This window comes from Papio anubis, chromosome 7, assembly GCF_008728515.1.
Source record: "Papio anubis isolate 15944 chromosome 7, Panubis1.0, whole genome shotgun sequence".
NCBI lineage: Eukaryota > Metazoa > Chordata > Mammalia > Primates > Cercopithecidae > Papio > Papio anubis.
The window spans coordinates 121,987,311-122,003,566 of NC_044982.1; the positions used below are offsets into that span (position 1 = coordinate 121,987,311).

Genomic DNA, 16,256 nt, shown 5'->3' on the forward strand with positions numbered 1-16,256 from the left:
TCCTGTCCATCCCAGTTCTCCTTACAGGCAGCCACAGTAAGGAATGAGGTATTTCAAATAGACTGTTTTGGTTTCATAACATGCATAAACTGACATTGTATTGCGTTGTTCTTTGAGTTGCAGTCTGGCCTGCCAAGTTTAGGGGTTGCCTAACAGAGGAAAAATATAAGCTGTGGAATTAGAACATGGACAGATTTATGAACTGAATTGGAAAATTACCCAAGGTCCAAGTTATTTCCAGTAATAGAAGTGAGGACTCTCTTACAGAAGTAGTTTATTACTCAGATATTGCCTTTTGTACAAATAGCTTAAAGTATATTATAAGAGCACTCATGTATATCTTCATGACAGGTAAAATCCATGTCTGAGTATTACATAACTACATACAGCTACTTTAAAATCAGCAACACATTGGCCAAAAGAAAGAACCATGCTGATGTTTGAATAAACATCCTTAGGCTCTGAAACTGTCATCATAGGACACTGCATGGATCTGCTTCTCTTGGGCCTCTGAGCCTACATGTCCTACCCTGCTGAAACCTTAGCCCCCGTCTTTGGATTAGACCCCAGGCCTTTGGATGAGGAGATAAGGGGGGCTCCAGGAGTACACATGAACCTCTGACCATGCTGCCACTGTTGAGGTTGTACAGAATGAAAAGCAGTAGGTCAGCAGCAGCCTCTTAGTTTTGCCCAGACCAAGGTAGCTTTTAATGCAGAGGTACTGGATTGATAGCTGCATATGACTGCCTCTGTGGCGAGAGTCAAGCTCCAGAAATCTGCAGGCTACAGCCTAGCAGGCCACATTTGAGACTTCATCCCAGTTTAAAAAGCAGATCTTTCCAAGTGAAAGGAAGAAGGAAGGACACTGCAAAGTTTCTCTCTTTGGATATCTCTATATGACCAACTATCTGGCAGGGGAAAGGGTGTAGGGAATTTATAGGTGGTTTAGAGAAAGAGAGATGAGAGTAGGTCAGGGAAGAGATAGGGAGAGGAAAGGCAAGGTGGGAGAAAGTTGTCTTTTTGAGAGAGAAAGTCTTTGCCTTCTGTACTGTTACTCTTGGATTACAGTCTCATGTTCTACTCTAAGGCAGTGTTTTTCGAACTACTGTGTTCATAAGACCCTCCTGGAGTACTTGCTAAAAGTTGAGATTCCATGATCTCTATCCTAATGATGCTGACTCAGTGAATCTCAGATAGAGTCCTTGAATACTAGGATAGTTTTAATAAGGTGTTCCAGGTCATTCTGGGGAACACTGCTGGATGAAGGCTGGCCCTTGTACTCTGAACAGTGCTAGATGTGTTGCTCCAGATTTGTCCTCCATTGTAAATACAAACAGCATACTGGGAGCCTTAACTGCAGTTGCTTCATTCATATCTAAATTAGAGCTTTTTTCTTTTTCTTGTTTTTTTGAGACAGAGTCTCGCACTGTTGCCTAGCCTGGAGTGCAGTGGTGCAATCTCAAGTCACTGCAGCCTCCGCCTCCCGGATTCAAGCGATTCTCCTGCCTCAGCCTCCCGAGTAGCTGAGATTACAGGCACCCACCACCATGCCCAGCTAATTTTTTGTATTTTTAGTAGAGACGAGGCTTCACCATGTTGGTCAGACTGGTCTTGAACTCCTGAGCTTGTGATCCACCCGCCTCGGCCTCCCAAAGGGCTGGGATTACAGGTGTGAGCCACCGCACCCAGCCCTAGAGCTTTTTTCAAAAAGCATTCATATTCCTTTTCACCTGATATGAATGCCTTTGTTGATTTTTTAAATGTTTTTGATTATTTAAAACAATGGAATATTAGTTCATAGTGGCTATTAAAGCATTAGTGCTATTAATCTTTGCAAATAGAACCACTGGCTTTTTGTTTGTCTATAATGGCCCTGCTATTATTTTCCACCTAGACTAATAGTGTGTGATTTTTTTTAAAAATGTACTTTAAAAAAGTGTATTCAGGGCCAGGGGTGTGGCTCAAGCCTGTAATCTTGGCACTTTGGGAAGCTGATTCAGGAGATGGCTTGAGGCCAGGAGTTCAAGACCAGCCTGGGCAACATAATGAGACCCTGTCTCTACAAAAAACAAGAAACAATTAAAAAAAAAAATAGCCAGATACAGTGGCAGGCACCTGTATTCCCACCTACTCAGGAGGCTGAGGAAGGAGGATCACTTGAGCCCAGGAGTTCAGGGTTGCATTGAACTGTGATTGTGCCACTGTACTCTAGCCTGGGCGACAGAGAGAGACCCTATCTCAAAAAAATACCTATATGTAGTTAGAACTTTGAAAACAAATAAGCAGCGTTTGTTTCATCATCCTAGTCATTTGAACAGTTTAAAATGTAAATGACTAATTTCAGTGATTGTGTTTTTCCTTTTTAGATAGGAACCAAGGCTTTAATCTTCTCAACTCATTGACTGGAACAAACCATAGCATTGGGTCAGCAGATCCCTGTCACCCAGAGGTAAAGGTTCTTCTTGGATCTTTTTTCCTTCTTTGGCTTTAATTTCTCCTTGTCATTGTGAATCTTTACATATTCACCATTGTTTTCCTTTCCATTTAAAAGGCAACGGAGAATGTTAAAAATAGACGAAAGGAAAGCCTAAAACAGCCCTTGCTAATGCAGTAAGCCCTTTCAAGATGTTTACAGCTTTGGTTTTATTTTTACTAGGGTGCTTTCTAAAATATGCTAGGATTTCCCTGAGGCATTAATTTGCCTTCAGATCTTTAAATAGAAAGTAAATTTGATGGTGCTTTTTTAGTACTTCCTGTGTAAAAGACCTTGGCAAATCCGAGGCAAGGTCCCTGTCCTCAATGAGCTTGTAGTCCAGTTTCAACCCTGCGTCCTTAAGAACTTTGTTCCAACTTTACCTTAGTCAGCAGCTGGAGCCAAGAGCAAATTATACAGTGCCACACTGTCTTTCCAGGGATCTTTTTCAACAGCCTCTGAGCTATTTGTGTTACGATTGTGTTACATTTTCACATTTTGAATATAACATGGATCTTAAATGAGACAAACAAAAAACATGTTTTAATAGTCTAAAGCAAAATCAACACTTTCTAGTTCTTCCTTGGGGGAAGGTACTCCTGGGTTAGTGAATTTTTAGCCTTTTATTTTTTTAATGTGATCTTGCTCTTCTTTCTTTGCCTCCAGTTCCTGTTACTCTTTTCTCAAGCCAACCAAGGACTGAAAGTGTGAGCTTTTTTGGATTTAGTTCTGGAATAGTCTATTAAATTGTTGCTTATGTGTATTTTCCTCAACAGCAACCCCATTTGCCAGCAGCAGATAGGACTGAATCCCTCTCTGATCATCGGAGTGGTGCATCTAATACAACAGATGCCCAGGTTGATAGCATTGTGGGTAAGTTCCTCCTTTGGCTGCCAAGAGAGAGCTTTGTGCAACTTGGAATAGGTATCTGGGCAGAAATCATTGAGGGAGAAATTGACTTTAAACACAGAGAAGGGAAAAAAAAGTGGTAGTGTACCACACATGAATGTGAGCCTTGCCAGTGGCTATCAGAAAAAGGAAGAAGAATAAATACATAACAAATATGTGAGCACCATTTTTTCTTTAATTCTCCTAGCAGGATCTTGATTCAGATCATCGTAGCCAAGGCAGACAGAACCAGGTGGCGAAACAGGTAGCTCTGTATCATATAGTTTTTTCATAATATTTAACAGTAGTCAGAATTGATGGTGACAAGAATAATACAACTTTGTATTTATAAGCCCTTCCACATCCTTTTAAAGTTCTTTTATATCCCCTTTCTCATTTGGTAATGAAGTTTTGCAGAGAAGTTATTTTATGGAGATGAAGCTAAAGCCCAGAGAAGTTGAATAACTTGTCCAAGGACATCTAGCAAGAAGGGCCTGGAGCTGAAACTGGAATCCAATATGCCGTCCAAAAGCCAGAAAACCAAGGAACTTACTTGACAATAACTATAAATCTTCTTTTGCTGGGGAACTACTGATACTCCTACTTTATCTTTATGCTACAGAGGGCTCATGTGCAGTAATAAATTTTTAAAACTCTTTTTTCTTATTATAATTCATGTAGAAAACTCAAGTGATTGGTTATAGAAACATATGAGGAAGAAAAAATCATGTATATATTTTTTTCTCTCCAGTTTATTCAACCTTATCCTCTCAATTGAATCCTTCCCATTAGCTTTTAAACCTGCCTAAGTCTCTGCCGTTAAAACAAACTAGTAATCACACTGAAGTGGGTGGGGACTTCAAGCACTAAACCTAAGTAACTGTAGAAAACGGTAATTGGACTAGATACCGTAAGACTAAAAACAAAAAGAACTGAACACAAATACTGAACTCTACTTAGTAAATGTGTTTCTTATTGGGGTATGGCTAATTCTGAAATTTTTTATATAGATATTTTATACACCACACATATACCGACATATAGAAAACAAGAAAATATAGATAGTGGGAGCTAGGTTTCTTACTGCCAGAGGAAAAAGGTTACCAATAAGGAAAAGGGAAGGCCGAGATGTACCCTTTAGTACTGGATTGGAATCTAGTGTATCAGTATGAACTCATGGTTTTAAAAATATACTTACAGTTAGAAAATAAATACAGATGTGTGTGTATGTGTGTATTAGTATACACACATGTATTTCCTAGTTCTGTCCACTGAGAGGCCCAGAAGCAACAATATTGCCGTAGCAGTGGACACACTTAGCACTCAGATTTTGCTTTCTTTTATTGTGTGTGTGTTGTTGTGTTTTTGTTTTTGTTTGAGACAGAGTTTCGCTCTTGTTGCCCAGGTTGGAGTGCAGTGGCACGATCTCAGCTCACTGCAACCTCTGTTTCCTGGGTTCAAGCGATTCTCCTGCCTCAGCCTCCCGAGTAGCTGGGATTACAGGCGTGTGCCACCACGCCTGGCTAATTTTTTGTTTTGTTTTGTTTTGTTTTGTTTTTAGTAGAGATGGGGTTTCTCCATGTTGGTCAGGCTGGTCCAAACTCCCAACCTCAGGTGATCCACCATCTTCGGCCTCCCAGAGTGCTTGGATTATAGGCATGAGCCACTGCGCCTGGCCAGATCTTGCTTTCTAAATACCATTCTCCAATAAAAGGAAGTAGGGCTTCTTGGAGAAGTGGTTGATTCCTGGACTTGGGCAAGAAAAATACAGGATGACCCTGGAGCATCTCATGGTACCAGAAATTAAGAAAATTCTCAAAAAAGAGTGGGGACATGTTGAAAGGGCTTAGGGACCAATCTAAAAGAGCTTCCAGTGGCTAAATCTGGAACAATTTGACCAGCAAAGTAGTTTAATATAGTATAGGGTTATAAGCCGTAGAATAAGCTAACTATCCATGAGTTCATACTAATATAAATAAATAATTGAATAAACAAATGAGAAAGAAAGGACAGCATCTCCTTACAGAAGAATCTCAAGTAATAAATACAGAAGGAATGAAGAAAGTAGAAAGCCGTCATTAGGCACAAAACACAGTAATAGTTGTAGCAGGCAAGATCCACTGATGGATGTTAAAATTAGTGGTGAAAGTTTAAGGAGAAGTATATCTGCATAGTCTAAAAGTATCTCTCTCAAGATATTTATTTATTACAAAGGGGAAAATAGTAACTTTACACTGGAGAAACTCATCAGATACCAGCCACTTTAATTATGTAATGAAGTAATTTAATTATTAACATCACTGGTAATAGGACATATTGACATAATAGCCCTCCTTATAGGATGCAGTGAGAAGGTATTCTCACCAAAAATGCATAACTGCAATCTAATAATAAGAAAATATCTGATATACCCGGTTAAGGGACATTATACAAGTAACTGACCATACAAGTGTTAAAGTCATGAAAGACAATGAAAGACTGAAGAACTGTCACAAATTGGAAAAGACTAAGGAGATTTGACAACTAAATTCCATGTAGGATCTTGGAACAGAAAAAGGATATTAGTGGAAAAACTGATAAAGTCTATGGTGTGGTTAATGACATTATACCAATATTAACTTCTTGATTTTTATAATTGTACCATGGTCATATAAGATGTTAACACTAGGGGAAAGTGGGTGAAGAGTATATAGGAACTCTGTATACTATTTTTGCAAGTTTTTTTTAAAGAATAAATTAAGAAAAAAATTTAAGGCAAAACCAAATCAATAAAAACCAAACACTTCCTCAATCCCACGTCTTCCACCTTATCTCTTTACTAAACTTATTTCTATTCCTTACCTCCCATTTGCCCCTCACCTAACTCCTGTCTGTCTTTTGCCCCTGGTATGCCACTACGGCAGCTCTGTGCAAAGGCCAACAATGACCTCCATGCCACTGAATCGGGTAGATATTTTCCAGTCCTCATCTTGACCTTGTGGCGGCATTCAGTGTTACAGATCAGTTCCTCTTTGAAACATTATCTTCCCGTGCCTCACCCAACACGATTTCACCTGGTTTTCTTCCTACTTCTCTGATTATTCCGTCTCTTTCTTTGGTAGATACCCTCCTTTTCTCAGCCTTTAAATATTGACATTCTTCATTGCTCCATTTAAACTCTTCCAAATCTATATTTAGGCATGGAGTGATTCTGTCTGCATTAACAGCTCAATTACTATGTATACACAGATAGATCACAAACTTTTTTTTTTTTTTTATAATTTATTTATTGTTATTATACTTTAAGTTGTAGGGTACATGTGCATAGCGTGCAGTTTTGTTATATATGTATGCTTACTTGTGCCATGTTGGTCTGCTGCACCCATCAACTGGAGTCATTTTACATCAGGTATAACTCCCAATGCAATCCCTCCCCTCCCCCCTCCCCCTCCCCTCCCCATGATAGGCCCGGTGTGTGATGTTCCCCTTCCTGGGTCAAGTGATCTCATTGTTCCAGTTCCCACCTATGAGTGAGAACATGCGGTGTTTGATTTTCTGTTCTTGTGATAGTTTGCTGGGAATGATGGATTCCAACTGCATCCATGTCCCTACAAAGGATACAAACTCATCCTTTATGGCTGCATAGTATTCCATGGTGTATGTAATTGCCACATTTTCTTAATCCAATCTGTCACTGTTGATGGACATTTGGGTTCGATTCAAGTCTTTGCTATTGTGAATAGTGCCACTAAATAAACATGGGTGTGCATGTGTCTTTTATAGCAGCATAATTTACTGTAATCCTTTGGGTATATCCCCAGTAATGGGATGGCTGGGTCATATGGTGCATCTAGTTCTAGATCATGAGGGAATGCATCATGCTGTTTTTCCATAGTGGGTTGAACTAGTTTACAATCCACCAACAATTAATAAAAAGTGTTCCTATTTCTTACATCCCCTCCAGCACCTGTTGTTTTCCTGACTTTTTAATGATCGCCATTCTAACTGGTGTGAGATGGTATCTCATTGTGGTTTGATTTGCATTTCTCTGATGGCTGAAGTGATGATGAGCATTTTTCATATGTCTGTTGGCTGTATGAATGTCTTCTTTGAAATGTCTGTTCATATCCTTTGCCCACACTTTTGATGGGGTTGTTTGTTTTTTTCTTGTAGAGATTGTTTGAGTTCTTTGTAGGTTCTGGATATTAGCCCTTTGTCAGATGAGTAGATTGCAAAATTTTTCTCCCATTCTGTAGGTTGCCTGTTCACTCTGATGGTAGTAGATCACAAACTTTTATCTTCAGCCCTATATACTAACTTCCTACACAACATGTCCATTCAACAAAAGCAAATATATTAACCAAAATACATTTTGAACACCAAATTGTCTATATGGCATTGTGATAGATGCAAATAATTATAAGTCATCCTATCTTCATGGAGCTTAGTCTAAAAATATAGAGATAGGACCTATAATGTAGTGATTAAGGTCATAGGCATTGGAGTCCTGTAATTGGAATCCTGCTGGGTTCAAATCATGGCTTTATCACTAGTAATGGCCTGACCTTGAGTAAATTAACCTCTGTTGGTGTTAGTTTCCTCTTCTGTAAAATAACAGTGACAAATTTTTCCTCATAGGGCTGTTGCAAAGATGAAATGGAACCATGTATGTTAAAGCATTCAGTGGTGCAGATCCAAAGCAAACTCTCTCTCTTATGGTAGTAGTATTTATTAAAGTAGTGGCGGAGAAATGTTAGAATAAAAGGTAATATATGCAAGTGCTAAGACAGTTCTAGAAACAGTAAATGTAGAAAGAATTCTAAGGAAGGAGACCTGTGAAACTGGGATGGGCAGGGAAGACATTCTGAAGGTAGTGGGCCTGGAATGGAGAAGAAGTTAAATTTCTGATTAAAAACAAACTTGAATAAAGAAGCAGTGTGCCAAGGTAGAAACCGTAAAAGATTTGTAGTAAGGAAATGTGAATTTAAATCAGCTCTACCTCTGAATAGCTGTAATTTTAGATGAGTTCATTTTTAGATACAGGGTTTTTTTTTCCATATCATTTTCTGTTATTCTCAGATAATGTTATCTGTTCTAATCACCTTTTATAGTTGTTGTCAGTAATAGATGTGAAAATATTTGTTGTACAGTAAAATATGGTATAAACTTTAGTCATTTATTGGTGAATCAATGTACCTTAGTGGAGTGAGTATGCTTTTGGAGTTGGTAACCCCTGTGTCTGGATCCACTTACTAGCTGTGACCTCGGCAAGTCACTTCAACTCTAAGCTGTGGTTTTCTCATCTTTAGAATGGAAATAGTACTCCTTACCTCATGTCAATGTTGTGAGGATAAAATAGTTACGCTTCATTTGTGAGGGCCCACTAGCAGCCAAGCAGGGCGAGGCACCATGAACTGTAAAGGTGGTATATACACTGGGCCTTCGATCATTGGTGACTTCATCAAGGTTATCATTTGCCTTAGGATTCTCTCAGTGTAGCACATATGCAAATAACGTGACAGATAATGTGACAAATCCCTATTTCAGATCCCATGTTAGATCTGGATATTCAAGAACTAGCCAGTCTTACTACTGGAGGAGGAGATGTGGAGAATTTTGAAAGACTCTTTTCAAAGTTAAAGGAAATGAAAGGTAATCGGATCCATTGTGTCTAATATGTTCCCGTATTGATGCTTGTCTGTTTTATGTAGTAGCATTTTATTTTGTTCACTGCTGGATTGGATTCCTTGTTCTGGTCTCAGCTGTCTTGAGAAACTTAGCTACTCGTGGGACTTGGTAAAAAAAAAAATTTCCATCTTCATTCTCTTTCCTTTTACTTTTCCTGCTTTTGCCTTCTTCTGTTTCTTTCAACGTGTTACGTGTCCTGTGCTATTAGACAAATTTCTTAAGATGCATTTTCCCCCTAGACAAGGCTGCGACGCTTCCTCACGAGCAAAGAAAGGTGCATGCAGAAAAGGTGAGACAATCAGCCGGGTATTTAGTGAGTACCTATAAAAGGTCCAGTGCTATTATTATAATTATATATCACACTTGTGTATTTCTGAAGGGTCTTAGTGTGAGCTTTTCATTGAATATTAACTTCTAACTAATTAAATATTTATACAGTAATAGTATAGTTGCTGCATTCAAACCAAGATTTTTCACCTCTATGGTGAGTGACATGGAACCTTCATTGAGACTCACAATGTTTGCCTTTCTAACTATTGGGCCAGAAAACTCTTCGTTGTTTTGTTATATTATTACCAACACATGTTATTGGCAGGAAACTTGGATGGTTGATGGTGTTCCCTGATATGAATGTGTCATAATTTATCCTGTTCCTTTTTGGGCATTTAGGTCATGTGCATTTTTTTGCTTCTGTGAATAATGAAGCTGTGCATATCCTTACACATCATCTTTGTATACAACTCTAAATATATCATTGGTATAAATTTCTAGATGTGGCGATCATGGATCAAATGGTATTCAAGGGTTTTGATATGTGTTGCCAGAGGACTGGAGGGCAAAGTGCAGAATTGTAGGTCTCAGTCAGTTCAAGGCATAACATATGAAACAAGCTGAAATGTAGCTGTTGCCTAATATTTGTTGCATGCTTCTCTCCACAGGTGGCCAAAGCATTCTGGATGGCAATCGGGGGAGACAGAGATGAAATTGAAGGCCTTTCATCTGATGAAGAGCACTAAATTATTCATACTAGGGTTTGACTAACAAAGATGCTAGCTGTCTCTGAGATCTCTCTCTACTCAGCCCAGTCATATTTTGCCAAAATTGCCATTATCATGTTGGCTGCTTGACTTGTTTATAGGGTCCCCTTAATTTTAGTTTTTAGTAGAAGGTTAAGGAGAAATCCTTTTTTCCTCAGTATATTGTAAGAGAGCGAGGAATACAGTGATAGTAATGAGTGAGGATTTCTTAAATATACTTTTTTGTTGTTGTTCTAGGAATGAGGGTAGGATAAATCTCAGAGGTCTGTGTGATTTACTCAAGTTGAAGACAACCTCCAGGCCATTCCTGGTCAGCCTTTTAAGTAGCATTTCCAGCATTCACACTTGATACTGCACATCAGGAGTTGTGTCAACTTTCCTGGGTGATTTGGGTTTTCTCCGTTCAAGGAGCTTGTAGCTCTGAGCTATGATGCTTTTATTGGGAGGAAAGAAGGCATCTGCAGAATTGATGTGAGCTATGTGGGGCCAAAGTCTTAGCCCACAGCTTAGTCTCTACCTAAGAAAATGCCTCTGGGCATTCTTTTGAAGTATAGTGTCTGAGCTCATGCTAGAAAGAATCAAAAAGCCAGTGTGGGTTTTTAGACTGTAATAAATGAGGCAAAGGATCTCTATTCCAGTGGGAATAAAACCTCTCTAGTGAGTTGTGGGAGATAGGTTGTATGTTAGAGAGAACCTTAAGGAGTCCTTGTATGGGCCACGGAGACCGTATGTGATCATATACTGTGATTTTCGTGAAGAAACTCTTCTGCCTTAGTTAGAGTTCTCCCCTGCTGCTGGAGATGCCAGAGCTGTGTTGTCATACTTTATACCCACAAAACAAGGCACATTTCCCCCTTTTTCTCTTTACAGCCAAAGAGAGATGACTGCCAAAGGGGGAACACTAAGGGGTGGGTGGGGAAGCGAAATATTGGGCAGTGAATTCCTGAGCACCTTGTTTGACTTCCGAGGTTCATAGCTCCTCTCTGCCCTTCCAGGCCTGGAACCTTGAGTGACTATCTTTCGTTCTTTATCCTTTGTCTTGAGTGAGTGGGTCAGCCCCAAAGGAACTGATAAGTAAATGGCAAGTTTTTAAAGGAAGAGTGGAAAGTACAGCAAATAAAAATCCTTATTTGTTTTTGTAGACTTTGTAATGCATATCATTAGCCCTCACTGTGATCATTATTGCTGTGGATCTGAACTGGCACATAGTACAGTGGATGGAAGGTGCCCACACACCAGCTGAGAACCGGTTCTGGCCTAGGTGGGCCCTAGAACCATTTATACCGCATGAAAGAAACAGGTTGGGTTAGGAGCAGAAAGAAATAAGGCTCACACCCCTCCAGACACCACCTTATAAGCACTGCAGAACCTGAAACAGATGGCAGAAGGAATGGAATGCTACAGGGGCCAGCAGGAGTGACCACAGGGAGGAGACAGCTCAGTGACTGAAGCATTCAGGAAGAGGCTTTCCAGGGAACACTGGACATTGCTTCGTGACCTTTTGTTCCTTCCTTTTTTTTTTCTTTTACTGTTCTGAAGGACTTTGAGTCTGTGGTTCACCACCAGCCCATCAGTGTTTCTTTGAGGTGATTGCATTAGGGAAGTTGGCTCTGGGGTTGCAAAAAAAAAAGGTGGAACATGTTTTCCTTAAAAGATGGAAGGTTTTAGAAAATATACTAGGCCATCTGGTTAGAAAAAACAGACCAGACTAGAAAAATCTGTGAATTTGATTTGGTAGCTTAAACAAAGCCAGATGATTAAAATGTGATTTATTTATAAACTCTGCTAATGTCTATTATTATGATTTTGTGGTTTTTTTAGGGGGTATGAGCGAGGGAAGCCCTATATCCTTCATTGGATTAGACATATATAGTGAATAGTGGAAGAGTTTGTCAAGCTCACTATTTTGGAATTTACCCTGCATATGTAATGTCATGTTTTTAAGACCTCAGCTATGTAGGGATATTGGCCTCTTCTAGGGACATATGGGATGAAGGTCTCTAGTGAAATCTACTAAAAGCCCATGTTAGAATAGTGATCATGAGCTAACACTACAGTAATAGCTGCAGTCTATCTACAGTGACCTATGTTCACGCTACCACAAGTGGTTACAGAATTGCCAGCTGGAATTTAAAATAAGAGACTTGGTTTTTGGTTGTTTTTTTCCTTAAACATTTCTCGTTTTGCATAACATAGTGTTTGGCACATAGTAGGCCCTTGGTTTTGGTTGTAAAGTATGGTTTGTGTTAGATGAATATGATCACAAAGTTTGAAGAGCCATACATAAGTGCTGGAAGGTAAGGAAAGACAAGAATAAACATTTTTCCCCTGAGAAAATCATGTGTTATGTAATAATTTTAGAGTGATGAAGACATAGATATTTTTATAATTTTAAAATATGCCATCCTGCCAGAGTATGAGAAGATTGACAGAACCAGTTTGCTTGCTCTCTATTTATAGAACTTGGCCACGTCTAATTCAGAGAAGCTAGAGATTCAGGGAAGCTAGACTTAGATGGTTGAGTAATATGGGATGTGGTTCAAGGACCATAGAGCATGTCAGGCCATTCCTGCAAACTATTTTGAACACGTGAAATGTGATATATGGCTGATTTCCTGGTCCCACTGTGGAGAGGTCGGGATCAACAATTTTTGCCATGGCTTGTCAGAGTCCTTTAACCTTGGGCCAGTCTCTTAACAATGGCCATTGAGAGAGCGTGTGGAATGCCCCTTGCCTTGCCTTGGCCTGCCATGGAAAAACAGTCTTAGAAGAATCACTGTCTAAAGGTAAGATAAGAGCTCTGTAAACTATCCTGAGCTTCAGCGTTTGCTGATGCAAAGCTAAATTTAGCAAACGTGTCCAGTGTGGTCAGAGGTTCTGATTCATTAGGGGTTCTGATTCATAGAACGTTCTGATTGATGGAGACAAGAGTTTCAGTGAATATTCTAACGCATTAGATTTGCTCTTCACTCTCCCTACTGCCCCTGTTAATTTTACAATAGACAATTTAGCTACAGCATTATGTCATTAAGTACCAAATCTTATTAGAGGACTATAGGTGAAGAAAGTGTAAAAAGTCTGGTCATGCGAACTGAACCCAGTACGGTGTTAGTACAAGGTTAGTTTGAAAACAACCCCCTATTAACTTTCCCATAATTTGTATGTGTCATGAAAGTAGACTGCTGACTGTGCAGGGCATAATTCTAGTATTTTTGATTCCACTCAGGGTTTAGTGATCCATCCTGGCACCTTTGGCATGTAAGCTCTTAGAGAAAACATCTTAGAAATCCTCTAAATTTTGGCCGGGCGCAGTGGCTCATGCCTGTAATCCCAGCACTTCGGGAGGCCAAGGCAGGCAGATCACAAGGTCAGGAGATCGAGACCATCCTGGCTAACACGGTGACACCCCGTCTCCACTAAAAATACAAAAAATTAGCTGGGCGTGGTGGCAGACACCTGTGGTCCCAGCTACTCAGGAGGCTGAGGCAGGAGAATCTCTTTAACCTGGAACGCGGAGCTTGCAGTGAGCCGAGATCGTGCCACTGCACTCCAGCCTGGGCGACAGGCTTTTTTTTTTTTCAAAAAAAAAAAAAGAGAAATCCTCTAAATTTCCTACTTTGGCATTACATAGGCCTGTTGTTAGCATCACAAAGCTTGCTCTTAACGTAGGTCTCTTTACTCAGAATTAAGTTCTAGCATAGTAAGTATCTTGCTCTATTCTAAGTTGTTCCTCTGGTTTGCAGAAAAATTAACAAAAAAGGTAACAGCAATAGCATATTCCCACTCTTAGGGATTTACAGTTCTACTTTGTTTCCTTTTGAAAAACATTGTGATTCAAAACCCGGCCCTAATGGTTATTACTGCATCTTTGGAACACAGGCCTGGGGGTAAAAAGAAAAAAAAAAACAACTTTTAAAACCCTTTTCTGTGTATCCGTTGTTAGGCCCAAACACTTCCTCCGCACAGCTACAGATCTGGGAGGCATCACCAGGCACCCAAAGCTGCTTGCTAATGCCCAGTTTACTGACTAGGAAGCCTCTTGGGTTCTCTCTAATGAAGGAGGTATCCAATCATTGCCCCTGCCCTTGCTATTATCAGCCAGGTGGCTTTAATGCTATTACACAAAAATGTGGACTAAGGCCCAGGGTAGGAACTTTATGGAAACAGCAGCATAGTTTAGGAGAGAAAAGGTTCTTTTAATCTGAATTCCAAGGACATGGCCTGCAACAATCATGTTTCCCCAGGAAATTCTCAGGAAGTCATTAATGGTGAAGTCAGAGAGCCTTAAATTTGTTCCTTCTACCCTGGTGAGAGCAGAAACAAGAACTCAGGGTCCAGCCAACACTGACAGTGAACGTCGTTGGTGCCAGAATCTGAGCAAGGTGTGGCAGAGGATCCAGACTTGAGTCAGGATGTAGTTTCTCCTTTCCATGAACTCAGAGTCCAACTCAGGTGGGAGCAGGGGGCAAACCAGACAAGGTCACAAAAGACAATGCCAAGACAGCATGTGAAGAGTGCTGTGACTAGCCCTAATGGCTGTGGGAAGGAGAGAACACAGTGGGTTGGGGAGAACAGGAAGTGCATCTTAGAGCAGTGGTTCTCAGAAGTGAGCCCACGCCACAGCCACCTGGACGGCCCCACTACAGAGCTGCAGATTCAGTAGGCCTGGCGTGGGGCCTGAGAATTTGCGTCTTTAATATCCCGGGTGATACCGATGCTGCTGGTTTGGTCCTGGGACCCGCTCTGAGAACCACTGACTTAGGGGAAGTAACGCTGCTTGAGTTGAGCTAGAAGGATAAGGGATTGAGGCAGATAGGTGAGTGGAGGCAGCAGAATTGTTGGAGTTATGGCTTGAACAAAGGTACAGAAAGAAGAGTGAAGGGATGTGCTGGGAAAATGCAAGGAGTCCACATAGAGAAATGGTGGCAGATGGGGATGGCGTGATGCTGGAGGGGACTTTGTAGAGTCTGTGCCTACTCTGGAGGTAAGTGAGGAGCCAAAGGTTTTGAGCAGAAAAAGCATCTAATCATAATTACATTCCAGGAAAATGTGGCAGCAGTATTAGCAGTATCTGTCTAACCAGTTAGCTGTGAGAAAGACTCTGAGGCTGAGGATGGACCCAACCCAGTGATGAGTTTGCCATGGATAGAGAAATAGAGAAGGGGGGAATTCTGCCATATATTTGCTATCCCTGGACTACAGGGACACAGATTAGGAGAATTTTGGAATAGCTGTGATAGCAGGTAAGCAGGAACTATATTCCTTCAGTCATATATAAGGAATTGCTGTAAGCACTATGGAAATGTATATAAAATATATTGCTAAGATAGAATCTACTAGATATGGACACTGAGTCATTTACTCGGCAAAAGTATGTGGTGGCCAAAAAAGAAGCCAGGGATAAGAGAATAAAATGTAAACCCTGCTCTCAGTGAACTCGCAGCCTAGAGCGGGGACTGTGGCAACACAAATAGATGTTCATGAGAGGCTTCCTGGAGATGTCTGAATGGAGGCACAAAGCATTAGTAAAAGTTAGCCAGGCGAAGTGGTGGTGTGCTGGGGAGCCGGGGGTGGGCGGGGGAGGAGAAGTTGATGTTCTAAGCACAAGCAGCCATGAAGACAAGGATGATCCATGAGGGCTGCAAATTGCCGGGTTGTAGAGGGTAAGGCAGGGAGTGGTGAAAGCTAGGTAAGGGCAAATGAGGGCCAAGTGCTCCAGGGCAAAGACCTTAGAATGTGTGCAGTGGACTAGGGGAAGCATCTATGGTCAGATTGGTTACTGGGGCAGTATGAAGGGTGCCTTTATAGGAAAGCCATCTGGAGTCTAGGAGACCCACTAGGACACTGGTGCAGTTCTCCAGGCACTAGAGGTGTGTTCAGGGTGGTTGAGTGGGACTAGAGCAGAGAGACTGGAGAAGCGGGACTGTGTGGAGGTGGGAGCAGAGGACTGGTGGACCGCTGTGGCTTCTGTGGACGTAGGTTGGGTCAATGGTCATGTCTAAAACAGGGCTGAAGGCCAGAGGAGAGGGATAGTTTTAAGAGACACCATGAATTCTGTTTATTTGATTGTGAGTTTGAGGTACTTGTGGCCCCTCCATGTGCCAGCAGCCAGCAGTCAGCTGGACATGAGTCTGAAGCTTGGGATTAAAGTCTGGGCTGTAAGTACTGATTTGGGGGTCATTAGCGTTTGT

The 16,256-nt window shown here is 40.9% G+C and overlaps 1 protein-coding gene across 3 annotated transcripts in view; it reads left to right on the forward strand.

Annotated features, from left to right (window-relative positions):
* AAGAB (alpha and gamma adaptin binding protein) overlaps positions 1–12,402 on the forward strand; it is a 61,892-nt gene extending 49,490 nt beyond the window's left edge. For 2 of the 3 annotated variants that reach the window (XM_003901095.4, XM_009210476.3), the window contains exons 6-10: positions 2,367–2,449; positions 3,250–3,346; positions 8,888–8,992; positions 9,268–9,317; positions 9,967–12,402. In XM_003901095.4, coding sequence (XP_003901144.2) covers positions 2,367–2,449; positions 3,250–3,346; positions 8,888–8,992; positions 9,268–9,317; positions 9,967–10,044 — 413 coding nt within the window. In that variant the 3' untranslated portion in view covers positions 10,045–12,402. Of the gene's footprint in view, positions 1–2,366; positions 2,450–3,249; positions 3,347–3,770; positions 4,019–8,887; positions 8,993–9,267; positions 9,318–9,966 lie in introns of those variants that run through there. The other variant, XM_021940665.2, reaches the window with a different exon arrangement.
* Positions 12,403–16,256: the final 3,854 nt, after the last annotated feature.